Genomic DNA, 21,558 nt, shown 5'->3' with positions numbered 1-21,558 from the left:
GCCAATGGCGAATCTGCCAACCAAGATGTTATCTGGCAAAGGTCAATCGGGCTGCATGGTGTCGGGCTGTGAGCACAGGCCCCAATTGTGGACGTCGGGCCCTCATACCATCCTCATGCATTCTGTTTCTCACTGTTTGAGCAGAAACCTGCACATTAGTGGCCTGTTGAAGGTCGTTTTGTAGGGCTCCGGCAGTGCTCCTCCTGTTCCTCCTTGCACAAAGGACCAGATAGCGGTCCTGCTGCGGGTTTGTTGTCCTCCTGCGGCCCCCTCCACGTCTCCTGGTGTACTGGCCTGTCTCCTGGTACCTCCTCCATGCTCTGGACACTGTGCTGGGAGACACATCAAATCTTCTTGCCACAGCACGCATTGATGTGCCATCCTGGATGAGCTGCACTACCTGAGCAACTTCTGTAGGTTGCAGATACCGCCTCATGCCACCTCTAGTGGTGAGGGCACTAGCAAAATGAAAAACTAACCAAAGATCGGCCAGAAAAGATGAGGACAGGCAAATGGTCTGTGGCCACCACCTGCAAATCCATTCCTTTTATAGGGGTTGTCTTGCAAATTGTCTAATTTCCACCAGGTGGAAATTAGACAATTTACCAACAGGTGAAATTGATTCACAAATCAGTGTTGCTTCCTAACTAGACAGGTTGATATCTCAAAAGTGTGATTGACTTGGAGCTACATTGCATTGCTTATGTGTTCCCTTTATTTTTTTGAGCAGTGTAGATACAGAGGGATGAATAAGGCATGGGTGGGCTTCACTAACCACATGGGCTGTGTTCATCGATCAACTCTCCCTTCCTCCAAACCAATGAGCCAATCCCACACACCTCGCTCCTTAAAACTCTATATATGAAAAAGTGGCACAGCATCAGTGAGTGAAACTATAAGGAAGTGAAAAGGTGTGAAGAGAAACGCATGATGCTGGAAAGATTGGTCTTTTTATTGGGACTAAGGGGTGAATAGGAAACATATGAAGGTTTACATGGCAGGTTTATGTGATTGTTGATGAGTGATTTGTTTCCTCTGTTCACAGGGTTTTCAAGAAAACCAGTGGAAACGGTGGAGTAAGTCTAAATGTCTTGATTCTTCTATCTTCCTGATCTCTTCTCTTCTCTTCTCTTCTCTTCTCTTCTCTTCTCTTCTCTTCTCTTCTCTTCTCTTCTCTTCTCTTCTCTTCTCTTCTCTTCTCTTCTCTTCTCTTCTCTTCTCTTCTCTTCTCTTCTCTTCTCCTTCAGCAATGTAATAATGACATCAATAGCTCGGTTATTAACATCATTGTATGTGAGGGAGGCTGACCCTAAACATGTTTAATATGAGACAGATAAATTCAACATGCCTGGCAACATTGTTGTGGTCAATTTGGTGCTAAATCTGACCTGTCTGCCCTGACATCTGACCTCTGCCCTACAGCTGACCCTCTATCTGGGAAAGAGAGATTACATAGACCATGTGGACAAAGTTGACAGTGTTGGTAAGGTCCTTCTTTGTGTGAGTGTGTGTGTGTGTGTGTGTGTGTGTGTGTGTGTGTGTGTGTGTGTGTGTGTGTGTGTGTGTGTGTGTGTGTGTTGTGTGACGCTGGTGATATTGAAATTAAAACACTTTTTTGCGAGTCTAACAGCTGTTGTCATGCTGTGACATTTACAGACGGAGTTGTGAAGCTGGACCCAGCAGAATTTCGAAACAGAAAAGGTGAATCGGTATAGGAGATATCAAACTGGAGTGTGCATAGTAATTTATGCATTTTATTTGTGGTCAAAAATGAGAACAAAAAACAATTATTATCAATATATTCATCGCTGGGCAGCACGGTGGCGCAGTGGTTAGCTCTGTCGCCTCACAGCAAGAAGATCCTGAGTTCGAGCCCCAGGATAGTCCAATCTTGGGGGTCGTCCCGGGTTGTCCTCTGTGTGGAGTTTGCATGTTCTCCCCGTGTCTGCTGGGTTTCCTCCGGGGGCTCCGGTTTCCTTCCACAGTCCAAAGACATGTAGGTCAGGTGAACCGGCTGTACTAAATTATCCCTAGGTGTGAATGTGTGTGTGTGTCGGCCCTGTGATAGATATTCATCGCTAATTTTACCAATGCAAGCCGCACCCATTCTTGCATGCTAGATAAATATTTAATATTTTCAAATTTCAAAATTTAACAGCATTTCAATTTAGTGCACCCCATGCATATGTAGAGCCAAAGGATCCCAGTGAGATAACCGATTATGGTTCTTTGTTAACAGTGTGGGTGCAGCTGTCGTGCGCCTTCCGTTACGGTCATGAGGATTTGGATGTGATTGGTCTGTCGTTCAGGAAGGACATCTGGTTCCAGCAAATCCAGCTCTACCCTGCCAGCCACAAGCCCACCCTGAGCCCCATGCATGAAACCCTGCTGAAGAAAGCTGGGGACAACGCACACCCTTTCTCTTTCACCGTACGACAGCATTCAGCTAAAATACAACTAGAACAATACAAATACTGACTCTCTGCCAAAGGAGAGTTCTGCTGTACCAAATTCTGGTATATTTACTTACATAAATGAATTAGTTTGAGTTATAGATTGAAATAAAGCAACTTATGTATAGTATGGGCCTATTTAATCCAATGTTTACAACCATTATCCATGTCAGCAAACATTTCACAGCATGAGAAAACGTTAGATACTCGGATGTAGTTGCTGTGTGCTGTTTGTTGCTATATTAAGAGACCTGTCAATCCATTTGGAAGTGATCGTCGGTTCAAATCCTGCATTTTGTATTGTAGCAGGGCCATGTTTTGTTTACATGCAAATCAAGGATTGTGGCTCTGAGTCGAGTCAAGTTTAATTGAACAGTCTTTTAATATTATCTAAAAGTTTTCCAATGGTTCTGATTCTGAATGTTGTTGACTTGTAGATTCCCAACAACCTGCCATGTTCAGTGAGTCTTCAGCCTGGACCCGATGACAAGGGCAAGGTACATTTCCCAGCAGCCCTCCAGCACTAAACACCTCACCTTACTGCTGAAAGGTTTTAACCCATGTTGTTGCATAGACATGCTGAAAAACAAATGGCCTTGGTCACCATCATCATCATCGCTGTTGTAGTTGTTGTTCATTTAATTGATACATACAAAATAAGAAAGTACTGTATTTAACAAGCAAGTCAAACCTGATACTATGATGCTCAGTGTCATGAAACATGGAAATGAGGTGGGCCAGGAGCGCACACGTCATATGCCCATCACAGCACAACCTTTCATTTTCATTTGCCAGGCTTGTGGTGTCGACTTTGAGGTCAAAACGTACCTCGCCATGGAGGCTGACGACGCCGATGAGAAGATTGAAAAGAAGTGAGTTTGATCCGTTTATTTGTGATCTTCCTCTTTCACTCTACTCCCCTCACTTCACTCCTCCATTTACCACTTTTCTCTGCATGTCTCATTCGATGGTATGGCTGACTGACATTCACCTCTTATATCTTGTTTCCCCCATACCATCTTTCCAACCCATCTACTTCTATTTTCTTTCCTCCCATTCCTCTGTCCTCCCTCCATCTCTTTTTTGCCTGACAGGGACACTGCTCGCCTTATCATTCGTAAAATCCAGTTTGCTCCCAATAGGGTGGGCGCAGGGCCCAAGGCTGACATCTGCAAGAGCTTCATGATGTCTGACAAGCCCGTTCATCTAGAGGCCTCATTGGAGAAAGATGTACAGTAGCAAAACCTTATTATTACATTTACCTGCCGGCTGTTGTGGGTTCTGTTTGTCCGTGGCCATCTTTGATAGTCCTGACTCAGTCTGTGTCAATCATTATGGGCTACAAAGTGACCTTGTATGCTGGCCATAGCCCTGTATGGATTGGATTATTTGTGACAGGAGGAGATGTGGTAATGCTGTTTTCACAAAGGTAATTCAATGACTTGTGCAGATCATGTGATTATTGTGGTGTGTGCAGTCTTGTATGAGTTATAGTGACTCGGCAAATGGCAGGGCATCTATCACTCTGCAGCCTCCTTGCCCTCTTGGGCTCACATCAACTTTGGTACTTTCAGGGCGGACAATGTGTGCTTCATACAAACTAGTATTTTCTCTCGAATAGTCAAAATATGCCACACATATTGTTCACTAAGAGCCACTTATGTGCAATGTAATAACATAACATTATAATCATGTGATCCAATCTTGAATAGACGGTGCTTAGAAATCAACTTTCCCGACCATCCAACTGGAATACATTAAATGCCCCTTTTTAACACAACAACATCAGAGTGTCCATGACCGTGGGCATCCGGGCAGTGTAGCAGTCTATTCCGTTGCCTACCAACACGTTGCCTACCAACACGAATCCCCGTGTTACCTCCGGCTTGGTCGGGCGTCCCAACAGACACAATTGGCCATGTCTGCAGGTGGGAAGCCAGATGTGGGTATGTGTCCTGGTCACTGCACTAGCGCCTCCTCGGGTCAGTCGGGTTGCCTGTTCAGGGGGGAGGGGAATTGGGGGGAATAGCGTGATCCTCCCACATGCTACGTCCCCCTGGCGGCTCCACATGTATTGGAGGAGGCATGTGGTAGTCTGTAGCCCTCCCCAGATTGGCAGAGGGGGTGGAGCAGCCACCGGGGGAGTGGGCTGGTTGGCCGGATGCAATTGGGGAGAGAAAAGGGGGGGAAAAATCTAAAAAAAAAAAAAAAAGGGATCCATGACCATCAGGGGGTCTTGCGGCTCCAGAGATTTGTACTCAATGGTTTGAATATATTTTTAGCGACCACCAACCACGACCACCATGATGAAGTGGGGACTAACATCCATTTCCTGGTTTTGATCACAGCTCTTTTACCACGGTGAAGCCATCCCTATCAAAATTAAAATCAACAACGAGACCAGCAAAACGGTCAAGAAAATCCGAATCACTGGTTGGTAATTTCAGTGATTTTAGAAAAGCTTTTATCACTTTAATTCACTCCTGAAATATCACTGATATTTGATACAGCACAGCAAGATAAAATAAAACAACCCCCTCCCTTCATTTCATCCTCTGTCTCTCAGTGGATCAGGCCACAGATATTATCCTCTACTCAGCAGACAAATACACCAAGAGTGTCTGTGAGCAAGAGTTTGGGTAAGTTGATGGGAAATTGTGTTTTTGCTTTGCATAATACCATCTCACAGAGCCACTGTCGAGTGTCACGGAGGCAAAACACAAATGCGTGCATGTGTGTGTGTGTGTGTGTGTGTGTGTGTGTGTGTGTGTGTGTGTGTGCTTCCTACTCTACAGAGAGACAGTAGAGGCCAATGGGACTTTTGAGAAGACCGTGTCCATCACCCCTGTGCTGTCTGACAACAAGGAAAAGCGAGGCCTGGCACTGGATGGGAGGCTGAAAGATGAGGATACTAACCTGGCCTCCACCACCATGTACGTGGCGTGTGCACAAAACCACACAGTTCAACACTTACCTTCATCCCAGCTCGCAGTGCCACCTTGTGGGGGGGAGCTCTTCACACAGTGAAATGAACCAAAGGGCTCAGACAACCATGCATGTAACTAGCAATGTTGTTTACGACCGCCTGACTGAAAACTCATCAGACGGTGTCCAAATTGTCCCATTTTCCAACTGTGAATTATACATATGCATGATGGTGTCTCAGAGAGTCTGCAGGTTAAAGTCTATATAACTTATATTATCAACACTGTGAACATGTATTTTCGCTCATTGCAAATCACCTGCTCCTAGTTCTGCCCCACGTTTCAGTCAGCATCCACTGCATGAAAAGAAGAAATGTCGTGTTAATAATACAATGTGTACAACCAAATAAGTGTTGTGCAGAGTAGCTACACATGAGACGGCTATGTATTTGAGGCGCTTAATGAATTTACATGAAAAATCTAAAAAAAAATCACAGAAGGTTGACTCGGTTCATCTGGACACAGTATCTATTGACAGATACGTTTCATCGCTCATCTCAGTGACCTCTTCAGTCTCAACTGACTGCAGGGATCCCCACCCTTATAAACAATACCCCCCTCGCTTCAGGGATGGTCGTTCCCTCTTCACATAGATGGCCTCTTTGACTCCCCATTCAAACCAGCGTTCCCCCCTATCAAGGATGTGCACATCGGTTCAGTAAAATGAACTATTTAAGTGTCGCTCACATATGATATGGTAGGATGATTGATTATGAGGATACACTCAATTTTAATCTCATCAACACTGCTCTATGTGACTCTCCTCCTCTCTCAGGCTCCAGCCCAACATGGACAAGGACGTTCTGGGAATCCTCGTCTCCTACAAGATTAAGGTTAACCTCATGGTGGCTGGAGGAGGGTGAGTGTCAGTGATATGAGGTTTAGCATCGTTGAATCAGGACCCCGCAACATGCGACCTTTTTTTTATCTTGACTAGCGCTAGAGATGTTGGGATAAAATGAATCTGGCGGGTGGGTTAAAGAGGGAATTTGAAGACTGATAGAGAACAATTCAGATAATATTGACGCCCCAATAAAAAGGTTGTAGTATTTCAAACTTTCTATGGTGTCAGATTCAACTAAAGATGCAAGAGACTAACTTGTGATGTCACTCTTTGCCCTCGTGAAGTTTGCTAGGTGGCCTCACAGCCAGGTGAGTAACAGAACATTAATGGTCGCATCACAGCCTCTCACACTGAACCTGGGTGCTCGCCGGCCCTCGTCATCATTTTGACTGGTTCCTGTGTTTCTCCTCCACAGCGATGTAACGGCGGAACTGCCACTGCTCCTCATGCACCCCAAACCCAAAGGTAAATTATGGTAACACACACACACACACATTTGTCTGTGAAAAGGGACACGCCCTATAGTAAAACAGGTACCTTCTACAGTTAGGGTGCCTCGCTTTAGCATCGCCTTATGACGCACAACTAATGCTGAGCTTCTCCTTTGCCTTGCCTCTCTCCACCCACCCTCCAAACATGAACCAAACTTCAAAACTGAGCAGAAGTGTAAGTACAGGAGACGCAACATACTATTTGTGATTGTCTTTATCAAAATGTGCTGTGAGGGTGTTTTTTAGATGTCAGCTAAAATGAGAGGTAACGGATGTGTGGTGTCTTTAGCGAGGTGGTGGTGGGTGACGGTGCTGAGCATGTTACCTTTCTAAGATTGTCCTAATGTTCTCCGTTCTGCAGTGTCCCGGAATAGAACTCGGAATAGAGCCCCCATAGTAAAGGTGAGCGTCCACCTCCAGCAGACTCGAGTAATGCACACCCCACTGCTGTGTGTGTGGTGCGAGGTGGCTTGTGTGTGTGTGTGTGTGTGTGTGTGTGTGTGTGTGTGTGTGTGTGTGTGTGTGTGTGTGTGTGCGTGCGTGTGTGTGTATGTGTGTGTGTGTGTGTTTAGACAACGAATGCATGTGCAATCATTTGCTCCTGTTTAGGGTTGTAAATGCATCGGGAGAGGGATCCAATATCAGTTTGTACAGTTCTGTGTTTGTGTGTCCGCGAACGTGTTCATTTATTGATGTGCGTGGTAACTGTGTGCACCCTTACAGAGAAGATGTTACCCTGGAGGTTAAGTAGAAACCTCCCTGAATAACAGCAAGACAAAGAACAGAGAGGAAAAGAGAAGAGGAACAAAGAACGAGAAATAGATGAATGGACGTTATGAAGTGAATGCAAACAATCTGTAAAAGAACAAACACGGAGAGTGGCTTTTTCAAGAGTTTGTCATTAAAAAGGTCAGATGTAACCTCAGGCCTCTCCCATAGGTTTTGCCATTCTGTCTTTTGTTGTTGCTTATTTTGCAATGTCACTGGAACAGAGCTGGGTGGAGGGAGAGCGAAGGGAGTTTTGACTTCTCCAGATAGCAACGTCAGACCAAAGAAGACACACACACGCACGCACGCACGCACGCACGCAAAACAATATACACACAAACCAAAACCCCTCTTTCCTCCCTTTAGAACAAGACCATTTCCCCTGACATGCAGTGTGTAGCAGGATAAGATTGGTTTTGGATTTGTTTCCACCGAGAGCCACAGGTTCTCAGTTCAGTGTGCTATTCTGAATCACAGTTTGTTTTTCTTTGTGAAATGTGTCAACTCCTAAATACAATAAAACAATTTAAAAAAAAAACGGTTTTGCATACGCTTTTGTCCTGGTGCAGGCTGACGAGAAAATTTTTAACTTTGCTAACTGCTGCCATCTACTGGTGAACGTGACAAGAGCAGGCTATTAGGAGGTCAGTGTCTATCAATCAAGTTGCATTTCATACAGCGCTTTTCTAGCTACAACAGCCACTCAAAGCGCTTTACAAATAATAAAAAAAACATACGGAGAGTGTTTTAATAACGTAAAACATACTTAACTAAACCTATCTAGTGTCACTTGATTTGTGCATCATTTTAAACAATCCTAAACAATCAATTTTCCTACTCTGAACAAAATATAGAAGAATGTTCTTTTTAGCATTGGTAGATTTGAAATGGGGCAAAAGACAACGACAAACAGCTGTATTTATTTTCACATAAGCCATGTAATCGGTGTGTGTGTGTGTGGGGGGGGGGGTTGTATGTGGCTGCTATCCACTGATGACCAAAAAAGCACACTTAAAGTTATATTTGGCTTCTTAGCAATTATTTGGCGATATTAGATGAACTGGCGGGAAAAGAAGACAATAGACAAGTTGGTAAGGTGTGATACTATGGTAAGTAACCTGCTATAGCATATTGTAACAAATTCGAGGGGCAACCACAGGAACTGCCGCGGCCGAGACGCGAACCCTCGTATCGCCCGCACCGCAGGGGACATCGCTAACCGCTCGACTAAAGGGTCAGGCCCGTCAGCCAGCGGCCAACGTGTCTACTAATCCGTGCACGTTACAATATTTTTGCATGTTATACAATTTATTTAGGCCTGCATAAAGATGAGCCACATCTTAACCAGCATACCATCATATCTCGCTCACTTCATAAAAGGCAACATAAACTTAAAAAGTCAGGTGGGTATTCAGTTTTGCATTGTAATACATTTGTTGTGTTGAGCAGGCATGATTCAGGTCGGGTCAAATAAAAAAAATAAAAAAGCTCTTCATTTTAGCTGTCCTGTGATTGTAAAGAAGTTCCTAAATTGAGTCCGGTAGAGTGTAATATTCTCATGCAATAAAGAAAGCTGAGCAATACTGAACACATTCAGGGAGGACAGAACTTGAGCGAACATTGAGAAGAAGGCTCCCAAAAAAAGCGTTCATTCTATTCAGAGGACACAATAAAAATATTTAGTGTAAAAACGTTTTAGATTTTATATGCATTTCAATTGGCTAGCCTGCTGTTGAAGTTGTGACTTTTCATAGTAGATTGCGGAAAACATCCATACCAGCAGAGGGCGCTACGAGATATTCGGCGTTATCTTGCCTCTCGAGAATTGAAACACGAAGAAAAGCAAGCCTTCTCTTCTCTCTGACGTCACTTGCAACGTGCCGCGGTGAAGCATCATGTCTCTGAATGGAGGTCTGTAAACTTAACAGTTAGCAAGTTTACTTTGCCATTTGAGTATTTCTACCACACTCTTGGTCTTCATTCTTTGCATTTGTTGTGGTGAATTCTCACGATTTGTGTAACGTTTCAAATTAATAGCCCCGTTAGCTCTCTCGTTAGGTCAAGCTAGCTAGCTTTAGCGCACTGCACAATCTTCGGCAAACGTTGGCTCGTAGACTTTTCATCGCTGATAACGGCTCGTCTGAAACTCGACCATTAAGCAATACACGTTAAGTATGGTTGTTTTTTTACCCAAATACCGAGTACGTCATCAGTGCTCTGCGAGTTTCAGCTAACCAGTGTGATTTGTTTGGGCTAATAAACCTACTAATAAACTTTCTACTGTGGTTGAGTAAACTCAATCAAATTCTGGAATAGACAGGCTTTATCTCTTTTATGCTATTGTATATCACCCCTGTGGTTTTACGATATCAAAGTTTGTCACCATGTGAAACGCGATATGTTGATGCATTCTCCCCAGAAATGGTGCATGGTGACATGACATAAAACTGCAAATAGATGTCACAGAGACGTTACTTTCCACAGCTCGTTGTAACAGCTGCAGACAGTACATGCGTCATGTGAGTCAGCATATAAACCAAAATGCCGTATAAAAAACATTCTGGTTTTCTGATCCCAGATGACGAAGACTTTGAGTGGGAGCCTCCGACAGAGGCAGAGATGAAGGTTATCCAAGCTCGAAGAGATCGACAGGACAAGATCAGCAAACTAATGGGAGACTACCTGCTTAAAGGATACAAGATGCTGGGCGAGTGCTGTGAGCTGTGTGGAGTGAGTTTATTTTTGCGGTTTGTGATTGTGACCCTCAAACCTGATCAAATTAGCAGATTGTTTTACTCTGTCTGTGTGATTGTGCCATGCTAAGTGTGTTTAGTTGTTTTTTTTTTTTGTATCCAGACCATTCTTCTCCAGGATAAGCAGAAGAAGAACTACTGTGTATCCTGTCAGGAACTTGACTCTGATATCGACAAGGACAACCCTGGTATATACAGCTCACATACACAAAGCACACTAGATAATGAAAACACATTTGTTAAATAAATAATTTTTCTTTGTTAATATCCATCATTTTTTCCTTTTCTACCCTTTACTTTTCTTTCTTTCGCCTTTCTGCATTCTCCCTCTCCCTTTGCTAACTACTCCTGATACTTCCCTCCTTGTCTCTCTTCCCTTCCTCTATCTCCTCCCCAACTCAGCTCTCAATGCTCAGGCAGCATTGTCCCAGGTGAGAGAGAGACAACTTGCAGCCCAGCCACCAGCACCAACCCCGGGCCCTGAACTGATCGCAGGGCCTAGCAGCAGTCAGGGGAGCGGGTCAGTTTCTCAGCCCCGTCCCGAGCATTGCGAGGGAGCCGCTGCTGGGATTAGAGGTGCACTGCCTCCACCTGCCACTGTTGCTCCAGCAGGTCCTGCCTCAACTACAGTCTTGGCTCCTACCTTCCCCCCGACTCTCCCCTCTAGCACCCCACGCAGTCCAGACCATCCTGTGTTAGCGGAGGCTGAGGAAGCTGTTCTCGCCAAACTTCGCTGGGCCACCTCACAACTACAGACTTCAGCCTCCCTGGAGATGAGTATCCAGCTATGCAGCCTCATCAGCACCTGTGCCAGATCACTGCAGAGCCTTAGAGAGCTCAAACAATAACAGTCCTGGACTGACTGGGCTCAAAGACTTATGGGGATGCTGGTCTTGTCTGCCTCTGGTTTGGATATATGACTGTGTTCAGCTGCTCTGCGACTGCTCTCTTTGACTGCCCCCTCAAACAGTTGAATGCAAATTCAGGCAAAAACCCATATGGGGAAGGATTCAGATGTTAAAAGTTGATATGTTACATTTGCTTTAATCTAACTCTCCAGTATATTTGTCATGAATATCACTTTTTAGGCATGCAGTAGTTAGAGGAACTTCTGGACATTCAGCTGTGTTTTGCCCTTCCCGTTAGTGATGGTGGAAACTAGGAATCTGTCTGTGGGTATTTATTAAGTAAAGAAAGATCAACTTTTCACCATGTTTTCCAGTGGGTGAAGAAAACGGGTTATGCCATACAATTTTCATGTATAATTGATTTTCTGTATGGCAAGAGATAAACCTACTGTTCTCCTACTGTTCCAGTTGAAGAAGATAATTAGACGTTGTTAACCTTTAACAGTTACGTAGCCATGCTTCTACAGTGATGTCACTTGCAAGCAGAGATGCAGTCTTAAATGAACTGCCAGCTCCCACTCATGTTAGTTATCTCCCATTCAGAATCTGGCTAGTGGCGCTTCTGTATTAGCTAGTCTGAAGATTGCTGGTTACAAAGGGGTAGGTTTTAAAAATGTCCTCCCTGCTTGCAACAAACTAAATAAACGGCAATGACTGGAAAAACTCATCTCAGTAAAGTGCTTCTCACTGTTATATATCACTATTAACAGCCCCATCACTATTTGCTACTGCTCTGAATCAGTATATTAGTATAAGTATTGTTATAATTCCCCTGCCCAGGTCTGTTTTAACAGCCCAAAATATTTCCTTGTTCTGACGGTGTGCTTTGAGATCAATTATGGATTGTGCATCTAGGACCTGACATGATGGAAGATGTTGACTGCTTCATGTCTGTGCTTGAGTGCATCTCGCCCCAATGTTTTTTAGCCTCAAGACGTGTTTTAGTGTTTTTCATCACATTATTTTTGTTGGTTAACAATGGGCACGGTGACAGCAAGACAACTGGTGAAAAGTCTTTTCTGTAAGTTCTCTTGTAGAGTTGGGGATTTTCTGTTACGTCTTTCGAATCAGCCTTGCCTCCATGCATTTGTATGCCCACATCTCTGCAATTAGCTGTTAACTGCTACGGTAGATTGTTCTTCTGCTAGATCCTTCTTATCAAACGTTTTTGTTGGCTTCAGCGGTGCCTATGGGGACGCAAATATTGATCATATTTTTTTGGAAGTTCGTTTTTCTGGTCTGTCAATTCTGGGTATAAATGATTAAGAAAATGAGTAATTGATAAGCGTTTGCTTCAGCAATGGACAGATAGGGAAGGGCGCAGTCACAGACTCGGGTGCATGGCTTGTGTTTTTTATGCCTACAGGACTTGATGAATGAGTGGCACACCAGAGTCCTCATGACTGATTAAGAGAATCTATTGAACAAATCAATGTTTGGCTTGCAAGCTCTACATCAATACTCTGCTTATTTGAATAACCAGTTTCACTTGTGTTCCCGAATAAAGCATCGCCTGTTGAACTGTCCTGTTGCATGTTTCTTCTAGGAGAGGAAGCTATACGCACAAGGCTATATTCACAATATGATAGTTGTTAAATACCACTATCTTATTCTCGTAAAAAGTCAAATATTGTTGCTTCAGACAGTATTGTTGTGGGGGTGTACACCCCTAGCTATTGCTCCTAAATCATATCTAGGTTATCATTTGTATGTTTTGACTCCGTGAAGGTCCTTGTTTCTCATCTTCATCTTAGTCATAAAATAGTATGCCTGGCCCTGTTTGGGTTGTTTACTGTGTCAGCAGGCCTTGGCCCTAACCCTCCTCCTAGTTATAGCCTTGCTCTGAGCCATCTGGTTGCCATTCTTCAATCAGACAGTTTCCCTTTTCCCCAAATATAGTGTGTTGTACTGTAAGAGGGCAGCGCTGTGCAGGTTTCTGAACTCTCCTGAGCAAAAGACACGGAGCAAAACAAAGCCAGGAAACCTGACAATGAACCCACGGTTCCGGAACTTTGAATTAGCTTGTATGTACCTTTTTCCGGAGCCTTTTTGTTTTCTAAATATCCTCCTGTTGTCTTGCTGGACTCCAAAAACAAAAAAAAAAGCATCAACAACCTGGTGAGACGGTGGTTTGAAACGTTACCTGCTCGTTAGACGCACAGGTTGGTTGGTTGGTTTGTTAGTTGTTGTGTTACACTGATGGTCTGTCCGTTTCTAACCAGGTGAGGCGGATGGGGACCCCCCCCCCCCGGAACATCCGGCAGGGAGCGTGTTTCAGCAGCGGAGCATGGAGGGGGTCGGACATCAGCCACTCAGCCACAGCAAACAGGCAGGACTGCACTAAGAGATGGTGAGTCACTGTGGATAGACTCTCTCTCTCTCTCTCTCTCTCTCTCTCTCTCTCTCTGCCTCTGTCTCTGTCTGTCTCTGCATTTCTGTCTATCTCTGTCTCTCTTCGCTCTCATATCTCGCTCTCTGTTTATCTCTGTCTGACTGTCTGTTTCTATCTCGCTGTCTGTCTGTGTATCTGTCTCTCTGCCTATCCCCCCTCTCTCTATCTTGTATCTCTCTGTCTGTCTGTCTCTGCATTTCTGTCTCTCTGTCTCTGTCTCTCTCTGTCTGTCTGCATTTCTATCTGTCTGTCTCTCGCTCTCTGTTTATCTCTGTCTGACTGTCTGTTTCTATCTCTCTGTCTGTCTGTGTATCTGTCTCTCTGTCTATCCCCCCTCTATCTTGTATCTCTCCCTCTCTGTCTGTCTGTCTCTCTGCATTTCTGTCTCTCTCTGTCTCTGTCTCTGTCTGTCTGCATTTCTATCTCTCTGTCTCTCGCTCTCATGGTCTCGCTCTCTGTCTGTCTATTTCTATCTCTCCATCTGTCTGTGTATCTGTCTTTCTGTCTACCCCCCCTCTCTCTGTCTCGTATCTCTCACTCTATGTCTGTGTCTCTCATCTCTCTCTACCTCTAAATGTAGCATGTAAGCCTATAAGACAGCAATGGGCTCATCGTGTTGTTTGAATGTTTCCTATTGATGATGGGCCGCATCACTCTTGCATCTTCTGGGACTGTTGAACCCCTTTATCTTATTTTGTGTGTGTGTGTGTGTGTGTGTGTGTGTGTGTGTGTGTGTGTGTGTGGTGGGGTGTGTGTGTTTGTGAAAAAAAGCCAGACTTTGTGAGCTGGACATGTCTTTGTCATTTGTGGTCCCTCGACGAGGCCATCCAGGAATACAAGGGCTCTTCACTCCTCTCCTGCAGCATTGAGAATGGATGGATACTCAGAAGAGGAAAAAGATGAGGAAGAGGAGACGCCATCATAATTGTCATCCTGCCTCCTCTCTGACTTCACCTCCACCAAGCAGCAACTTCAGGGACCAGTGGAGCAAAGACTCTTTTCATACTCCCTAATTTAACTTGAATTCTTCTGTTTAACCCATTGATCCAAGGGTGCTGTATGCTGCATACATACACACACAAATTTCACAACCACACAGTTACACACAATTACCACTTGGTGCTGGCCTGTAAATATGGTCTAGAAAATTATTGTTGGGTTTTCAGGAGCGACTGTTGGTTAGGTGCCTTGCCGAAGAACCGTCCGTCCTGTTAAGGCAGGGAAGAGTGTTACATGTTCATTTGGCCCAATCACATTTTCCTTTTGGTCACAAACTTGCTTCTCAACACCTTTAGTTTACACTTTTGCACATTATCCAGTAATATTACTCTGGCCTATCACACAGTATCACCTTTTCAAAGAACAAGAGAGCTGCCCATCAATAATCTGTGATGATCTGAATATATATTATAGTAGTATATATATCATATACTATATAATATATAGTATATATATATATATATATATATATATATAATAGTATATACATATATATCATATACTGGTATATACACTACCGTTCAAAAGTTTGGGATCACCCAAACAATTTCGTGTTTTCCATGAAAAGTCACACTTATTCACCACCATATGTTGTGAAATGAATAGAAAATAGAGTCAAGACATTGACAAGGTTAGAAATAATGATTTGTATTTGAAATAAGATTTTTTTTACATCAAACTTTGCTTTCGTCAAAGAATCCTCCATTTGCAGCAATTACAGCATTGCAGACCTTTGGCATTCTAGCTGTTAATTTGTTGAGGTAATCTGGAGAAATTGCACCCCACGCTTCCAGAAGCAGCTCCCACAAGTTGGATTGGTTGGATGGGCACTTCTTTGAGCAGATTGAGTTTCTGGAGCATCACATTTGTGGGGTCAATTAAACGCTCAAAATGGCCAGAAAAAGAGAACTTTCATCTGAAACTCGACAGTCTATTCTTGTTCTTAGAAATGAAGGCTATTCCATGTGAGAAATTGCTAAGAAATTGAAGATTTCCTACACCGGTGTGTACTACTCCCTTCAGAGGACAGCACAAACAGGCTCTAACAGGTACTATTTAATGAAGATGCCAGTTGGGGACCTGTGAGGCGTCTGTTTCTCAAACTAGAGACTCTAATGTACTTATCTTCTTGCTCAGTTGTGCAACGCGGCCTCCCACTTCTTTTTCTACTCTGGTTAGAGCCTGTTTGTGCTGTCCTCTGAAGGGAGTAGTACACACCGGTGTAGGAAATCTTCAATTTCTTAGCAATTTCTCGCATGGAATAGCCTTCATTTCTAAGAACAAGAATAGACTGTCAAGTTTCAGATGAAAGTTCTCTTTTTCTGGCCATTTTGAGCGTTTAATTGACCCCACAAATGTGATGCTCCAGAAACTCAATCTGCTCAAAGAAGTGCCCATCCAACCAATCCAACTTGTGGGAGCTGCTTCTGGAAGCGTGGGGTGCAATTTCTCCAGATTACCTCAACAAATTAACAGCTAGAATGCCAAAGGTCTGCAATGCTGTAATTGCTGCAAATGGAGGATTCTTTGACGAAAGCAAAGTTTGATGTAAAAAAAATCTTATTTCAAATACAAATCATTATTTCTAACCTTGTCAATGTCTTGACTCTATTTTCTATTCATTTCACAACATATGGTGGTGAATAAGTGTGACTTTTCATGGAAAACACAAAATTGTTTGGGTGATCCCAAACTTTTGAACGGTAGTGTATATCGTAATAGGAAGACCAGGATGACGACATTAGTGATCTTTGGTAAGATGATTAATTTCGCGGTTGAAAGGTCAGCCTACTTTTGCAGAATAATCTGCTGCAAGTTATTTTAATTGAAACCTCTTGTTTAACTTAATTGAAATCCCAAGTTCTAATTCTAATCAAAGGCAGTTCCTTTATTCAAGAATAGAAAGAAATGGAATTGAACTGTCATGAATGTGCTCCGTGAAATGTAGTCAAACGGTGTGTGGTTAATGCTGGGCTGAGCCCGCCGGCTCTCAAAGGTCACAGTTTGTAACTAGAGATCGGCCCAGTGATAACCAAGCACAGTGATTTATGGCTCAGCCAGAGGAGGTGATTTGGCATTGTTGGCGTTTCAGAAATGAATTGTACGTTTCTGGAACGAACAGTCGACGTCTGGCTTACGAAACAATTTAGAACAGTTCTTCTACACAGCTGCAGGTTGGATGTTTTGGAAAACCTGCTGGTAAACAAACGTGTATCCTGTGCTCCTGCTGAGCATTAATTATGCGCTGTCTCAACTTAAGACAAGCCAATTTTATTTGTATAGCCCAATATCACAAATTACAAATTGGCCTCAAGAGGCTTCTGTTTCAGTATCTTATTGCTTGATGAAGATATGCAGTCAAAGTAAATGTAAGCGTATGTCACATATATGTAACTCTCTGTTTGAACTCTGTTTATATGAACTTTCCCATTTTCTCACCATCTCCACCAGTGGTCTCACCATCTCCACCCCTCAGATTTGGTTATGAACAGTAGCATGGCACCGTTACGCCACTAGGTAGAGCGGTTTAGTCAGGCACTTCTAGTACCCTGTATTGATTTTAATATACAGTTTACAGATTCCTTTCTGGAAACTTTAGGACACCAAATTGGTTTACCCTCAAGACGTTATACCTTGAAGCATCTGCTCAAGGCTCTTCCTGCCCAGTAGAAGGCTGGACGGTGGGTAAACTGGTTGTTTACAAAATTAATGACTGACACGGTGATCCACCAATCAGCGTTCAGAAATCATCTCTACTTCCTCCGGCATCCTGTAGTCTAACCAACGGACATCCGCTTTAATCCCATGTACAGCAGATCAAGTTATGGTTTTCAAAGTGAGGCACGCCTCCGCTGGGGGGCGCTAAAGAGGTTGCGGGGGGGGGGGCTACAAGAAAATGTATGAACCCCGCAGAAAGTATGTACATTTAAAGGTGGGGTTTCCTTGGACGCAGACTCAGTGCTCCCAGTAAGATGGAGAATGCTGTGCAGGCTGTCAGGGGTGGGGGCTTTAAGAGAGTACACGATGTGTAGTGTTTTTCTACGCGCGGTGTGCGGAAGCAGCGTTGCACACCGGTGGGTCGGGTGCGTTTTCATGTTCTCCCTTCTGTTTTGTCAAAGGTGCCCGATAAGTGTTGTGTTCTTTTCTTTTCTTTTACTTCAGAAACTTGCACACGTGTCTGTCCAGGCCTGTCCAGGGTGTCTCCCCGCCTGCCACCCAATGACTGCTGGGATAGGCTCCAGCGTCCCGCGACCCCGATTGGGATGGATGGATGGAAACATGCGCACATGCACCCACTGACCTATATAACAACCCTTTTTTCCTTTTTCTCCCCAGTTGTACTTAGCCCATTACCCAACTCTTCCCAGCCGTCCCGGTCCTGGTCGCTGCTCCACCCGCTTCTGCCGATCCGGGGAGGGCTGCAAGACTATACCACACGCCTCCTCCAATACATGTGGAGTCGCCAGCCGCTTCGTTTCACCTGACAGTGAGGAGCTTCGCCAGGGGGACGTAGCGCGTGGGAGGATCACGCTATTCCCCTCAGTTCCCCCCTCCCCTCCTGAACAGGCGCCCCGACTGACCAGAGGAGGCGCTAGCGCAGCGACCAGGACACACACCCACATCCGGCTCCCCGCCCGCAGGACACAGCCAATTGTGTCTGTAGGTAAGGTAACACGGGGACCTGAACTGGAGACCCCCCGTGTTGGTAGGCAACGGAATAGAGGGCCACGCTACCCGGGCGCCCCTATATACCAATTCTTAACCACTTTTATGATTTTAAGTAAAATGTGGGTAGCTGCGAGTGTTCAAAATAAACATTTTCAAACTCTTCATTGTTGCAGCTCCATTTTAAAACAGTATTATTATTATTATTATTATCATTAAAGCGGGGGAGACCCTGGGAACTTGATGTTCTATGAAGGGAGGCTCACTGTCTCACACTTTGAAACCTCCCTGAGTTAGGTGATGCTCGTAAACAGACATAACTAAAGGAAGGGGGAGTTGTGAAAAGGTGTTGTTGGTGAACCTATAAAACAGGGTCACACTATCTCAAGCGACTGGGGGGAATTCTTTTTAATTCCTTTCCCCAAACCCAATTCAGACCCTCCAAAGTTCCCTCTGTGTATAACACTCTGTGGAAGACCACGCTTTAATGAAACTTTCACCTACTCACGGTTAGGGTTAGCCACACTCAGCATATATCGTGTTGATGTGACATTAAAGTAGCTGAGCTTACACTGAAAGGTCATTCAAAAGAGCAACAGGGGGACATTTTGGAGAAGTTCTGCAAGCGGTCAGTTTTCATCACCAAAACATGATCTGCAGATTTTACACGACCATTGCGCATGATTACAGACTCGCCTGGAAACCACAAGGGAGAGCAAAACGTCTAGGAGGCTTCTTGACATTCCATGCCTATATTCAGGGTTTTTTTTGGGGGGGGGTATTTTATAAATGTATTCCATTACAATTACCTGTTGAAAAAATGTATTCAGTAACTTACTCGAAGTATCACAATATTAAAGTAATGTAATCTGATTACTTTCCGTTACTTTTGGATTACCTAAATGCCAAATATGGAAAAAGACAAAGGAGAAGATATCAGTAACATGACTTTTACTTTAGTGCATTTTGTAAGACAACGTAACAATGTAACCTTAGAAAGGACAACGTGGACACCAAGCTTTTAAGCATCAAAACACGTAGCAAAGATGGCAAACAGACAATGCTGTTTTGGTTTAATACATAGATTAAAGGTGCCCACACCCACCCTCTCTTTTAGGCCTGCTGCATATGTTAAGAGTATCCACAATACCTTTTTTTAACCAACAAATCAGGTGTCCAACCACTGAACTGTCAAAAAGATCATAAAAGAAATGCAGGCAGTAGGCCTATGGACTCCACATTAAAGTATGGCCTATGTCTATACGTATCTCACACATGTGGTTTGTTGGCATCTGCTCACCCTACATGCAAGCCCAGAAAAAGAAGAAGCCACAGAGTCCCGTCAGTAGGGTTGCCATCTTTAGATCAGAAAAATGAGGGAGACTTGACCCTATCCCATCTCAGCTCCCACGACCACCTACCCATGCCCTATGACCCCCACCTCAATGGAAAAGGTGGCTTTTTTAATGTATAACAATTTCCCTGATTCTATGAATGCGCACAAACAGTGTGGTATTAGTTCAGAATGTGCCAGGCTTGAAATGTTCATACATAGGCAGCACTAGGGGGGTGCCTGGGGGACTTGGACACTCCAGATGTCCCTCTCCCCAGCAACGCCCTCCGGCTCCTCCTGGGAGATCCCAAGGCATTCCCAGGCAAATTAGACATGTAGTCCCTTCAGCGAATTCTGGGTCTACCCCGGGGTGTCCTCCCAGTTGGACGTTCCCAGAAAACCTCCAAGGGAAGGCGCCCAGGAGGCATCAGAATCAGATGCTCAAACCACCTCAACTGGCTCCTTTTGACATTTTGATTTTTTTTTAATAACAATTTCCATGATTTTTATTTACTTTCATTTAATTTTTTTCACTGAATAAAATTAACTGTTCTGTTCGACATTATCTGGTCGTTACACAGTCGGGCAACCCCCCCCCCCCCGAAGTCATAACTGGTGACATCAGTCTAAGTCACAGTCCTAAGGCCAGCCAGTCAGTAACAGTCCTCTACCCAGTCCAGTCAAACCCCCAAACAAACAACACCATAACCAAAACATGAACGTCCCATCAGCCATTGCGCTCCCCCAGCACAGAGCCTCCGACAGTCGTAGCCACGACCCCCCCCCCCCCCCGCGTTTTTTATGCTTCTAGTCTATTTTAGTCACGTGTAGTGAAGCGTAATCTGCAAAGACATTTGCTTAAATCACACAAATATCCCGCTGTATATGTGTTTTGTACTTATTAACCGTATCTACATGGATTGATCAAGGCTCCCAGTCTGTCTCTAGGCTTGGGCTTGCAGGCAGACTCCCCTCACTCACTACGGTGGGCGTGGAAATAAAATCAATCAATATATACAAACACTGTTCATTTCTACCCAGTGAGCTGACATGAAAACTATTTTGGTTCAGTGAATGTCTGCTGTCAGTCAACCTGACGAAGGCAGGTTAGCCGGCCGCAGTCCACTCAGCTCTGCTGCTGATAGACGGCTGAGACGTATAGAGACGTCCAAACGCAGACAGCTGAGTCAGTACGGACTGGATGACAAAATACTATAGCGAAACGCGGGGTAGTTCATGAACCACCACAGCCGGGACGCGAACCCGTATTTCCTACTCCGCAAGCGACAACGTTATACCAGTCGATTAAAGGGTCCGACTTGTTAGCTACGGGCCAGCGTGTCTACTTATCCATGTACGTTACAATACTAAACATCTCCCGCCGCTCACGTCTCGCTTACGTCTTGCTTCCAATGGGAATTCCCATTAAACGTCCCTACTAAACATCCCTCTTGGGTCGTCCACGAGTGAATGACCACAATTTGTGACGCGTAGCCCACGAGAGCAGTGTCGTGGCGCCGTGGTAAAAAAAAAAAACACACCTACTCTGCATCTTAATTTATATTTCCCCTAATTCAGTTAGTTTTATCTTTGAGTTTTCTAAACTTCTATCTTTCTTGTCATGCCAAATTTATGACAGGGTGCTTATTCTTGGCTATTTTAACATTCGTGTTGTCCTTCCCATTCCCTGACTTCCGTTTTTTTGTGTGGATTTAATAAACTCTTTTAACCTCATTCAATCTGTTAAAGGGGCCATACATTCCAAAGGCCACATCTTAGACCTTGTACTCTCATCTGGGTTCTCTCTCGAATGTCTTCATCTGGTGGAATGCCTGTATCTGACCATAAACCTGTCATTTCCAAAGTCCCACTACAGCTCGCTATTCCTAGTCACTATCCTAAAACGTGCTCTTGCATTCTCAATGCTGGCTCTGCAGTTAAATTCTGTGGTGCTTTTAATTCTTCAT

The 21,558-nt window shown here is 44.2% G+C and overlaps 2 protein-coding genes across 3 annotated transcripts; both read left to right on the top strand.

Moving 5' to 3' along the window:
- Positions 1 to 1,037: 1,037 nt before the first annotated feature.
- On the top strand, positions 1,038 to 7,146 carry arr3a (arrestin 3a, retinal (X-arrestin); the record flags this gene model as incomplete). Its single annotated transcript, XM_056284306.1, has 14 exons — positions 1,038 to 1,076; positions 1,423 to 1,483; positions 1,657 to 1,701; positions 2,240 to 2,430; positions 2,891 to 2,950; positions 3,249 to 3,325; positions 3,548 to 3,683; positions 4,802 to 4,886; positions 5,020 to 5,092; positions 5,249 to 5,386; positions 6,213 to 6,296; positions 6,566 to 6,589; positions 6,697 to 6,756; positions 7,134 to 7,146. Coding segments are annotated over 14 exons (1,086 nt in total), but the record flags the coding sequence as incomplete, so codon positions are not given.
- Positions 7,147 to 9,404: 2,258 nt separating this feature from the next.
- Positions 9,405 to 12,726, top strand: znrd2 (zinc ribbon domain containing 2). Of its 2 annotated transcripts, none has more exons than XM_056284380.1 (4): positions 9,405 to 9,451; positions 10,119 to 10,270; positions 10,397 to 10,481; positions 10,696 to 12,726. In XM_056284380.1, exons 1-4 carry the CDS (start codon positions 9,436 to 9,438, stop codon positions 11,139 to 11,141), a joined length of 699 nt encoding a protein of 232 aa, XP_056140355.1. In that variant the 5' UTR covers positions 9,405 to 9,435; the 3' UTR covers positions 11,142 to 12,726. The 2 variants fall into 2 exon arrangements, with proteins under 2 accessions (XP_056140355.1, XP_056140356.1); XM_056284381.1 differs by lacking the exon at positions 9,405 to 9,451 and adding an exon at positions 9,546 to 9,707.
- The last annotated feature ends 8,832 nt before the right edge of the window (positions 12,727 to 21,558 follow it).

The sequence above is a fragment of the Lampris incognitus genome, chromosome 8 (assembly GCF_029633865.1).
Source record: "Lampris incognitus isolate fLamInc1 chromosome 8, fLamInc1.hap2, whole genome shotgun sequence".
Classification (NCBI taxonomy): domain Eukaryota; kingdom Metazoa; phylum Chordata; class Actinopteri; order Lampriformes; family Lampridae; genus Lampris; species Lampris incognitus.
This window is presented reverse-complemented; position numbering and strand designations above follow the sequence as displayed.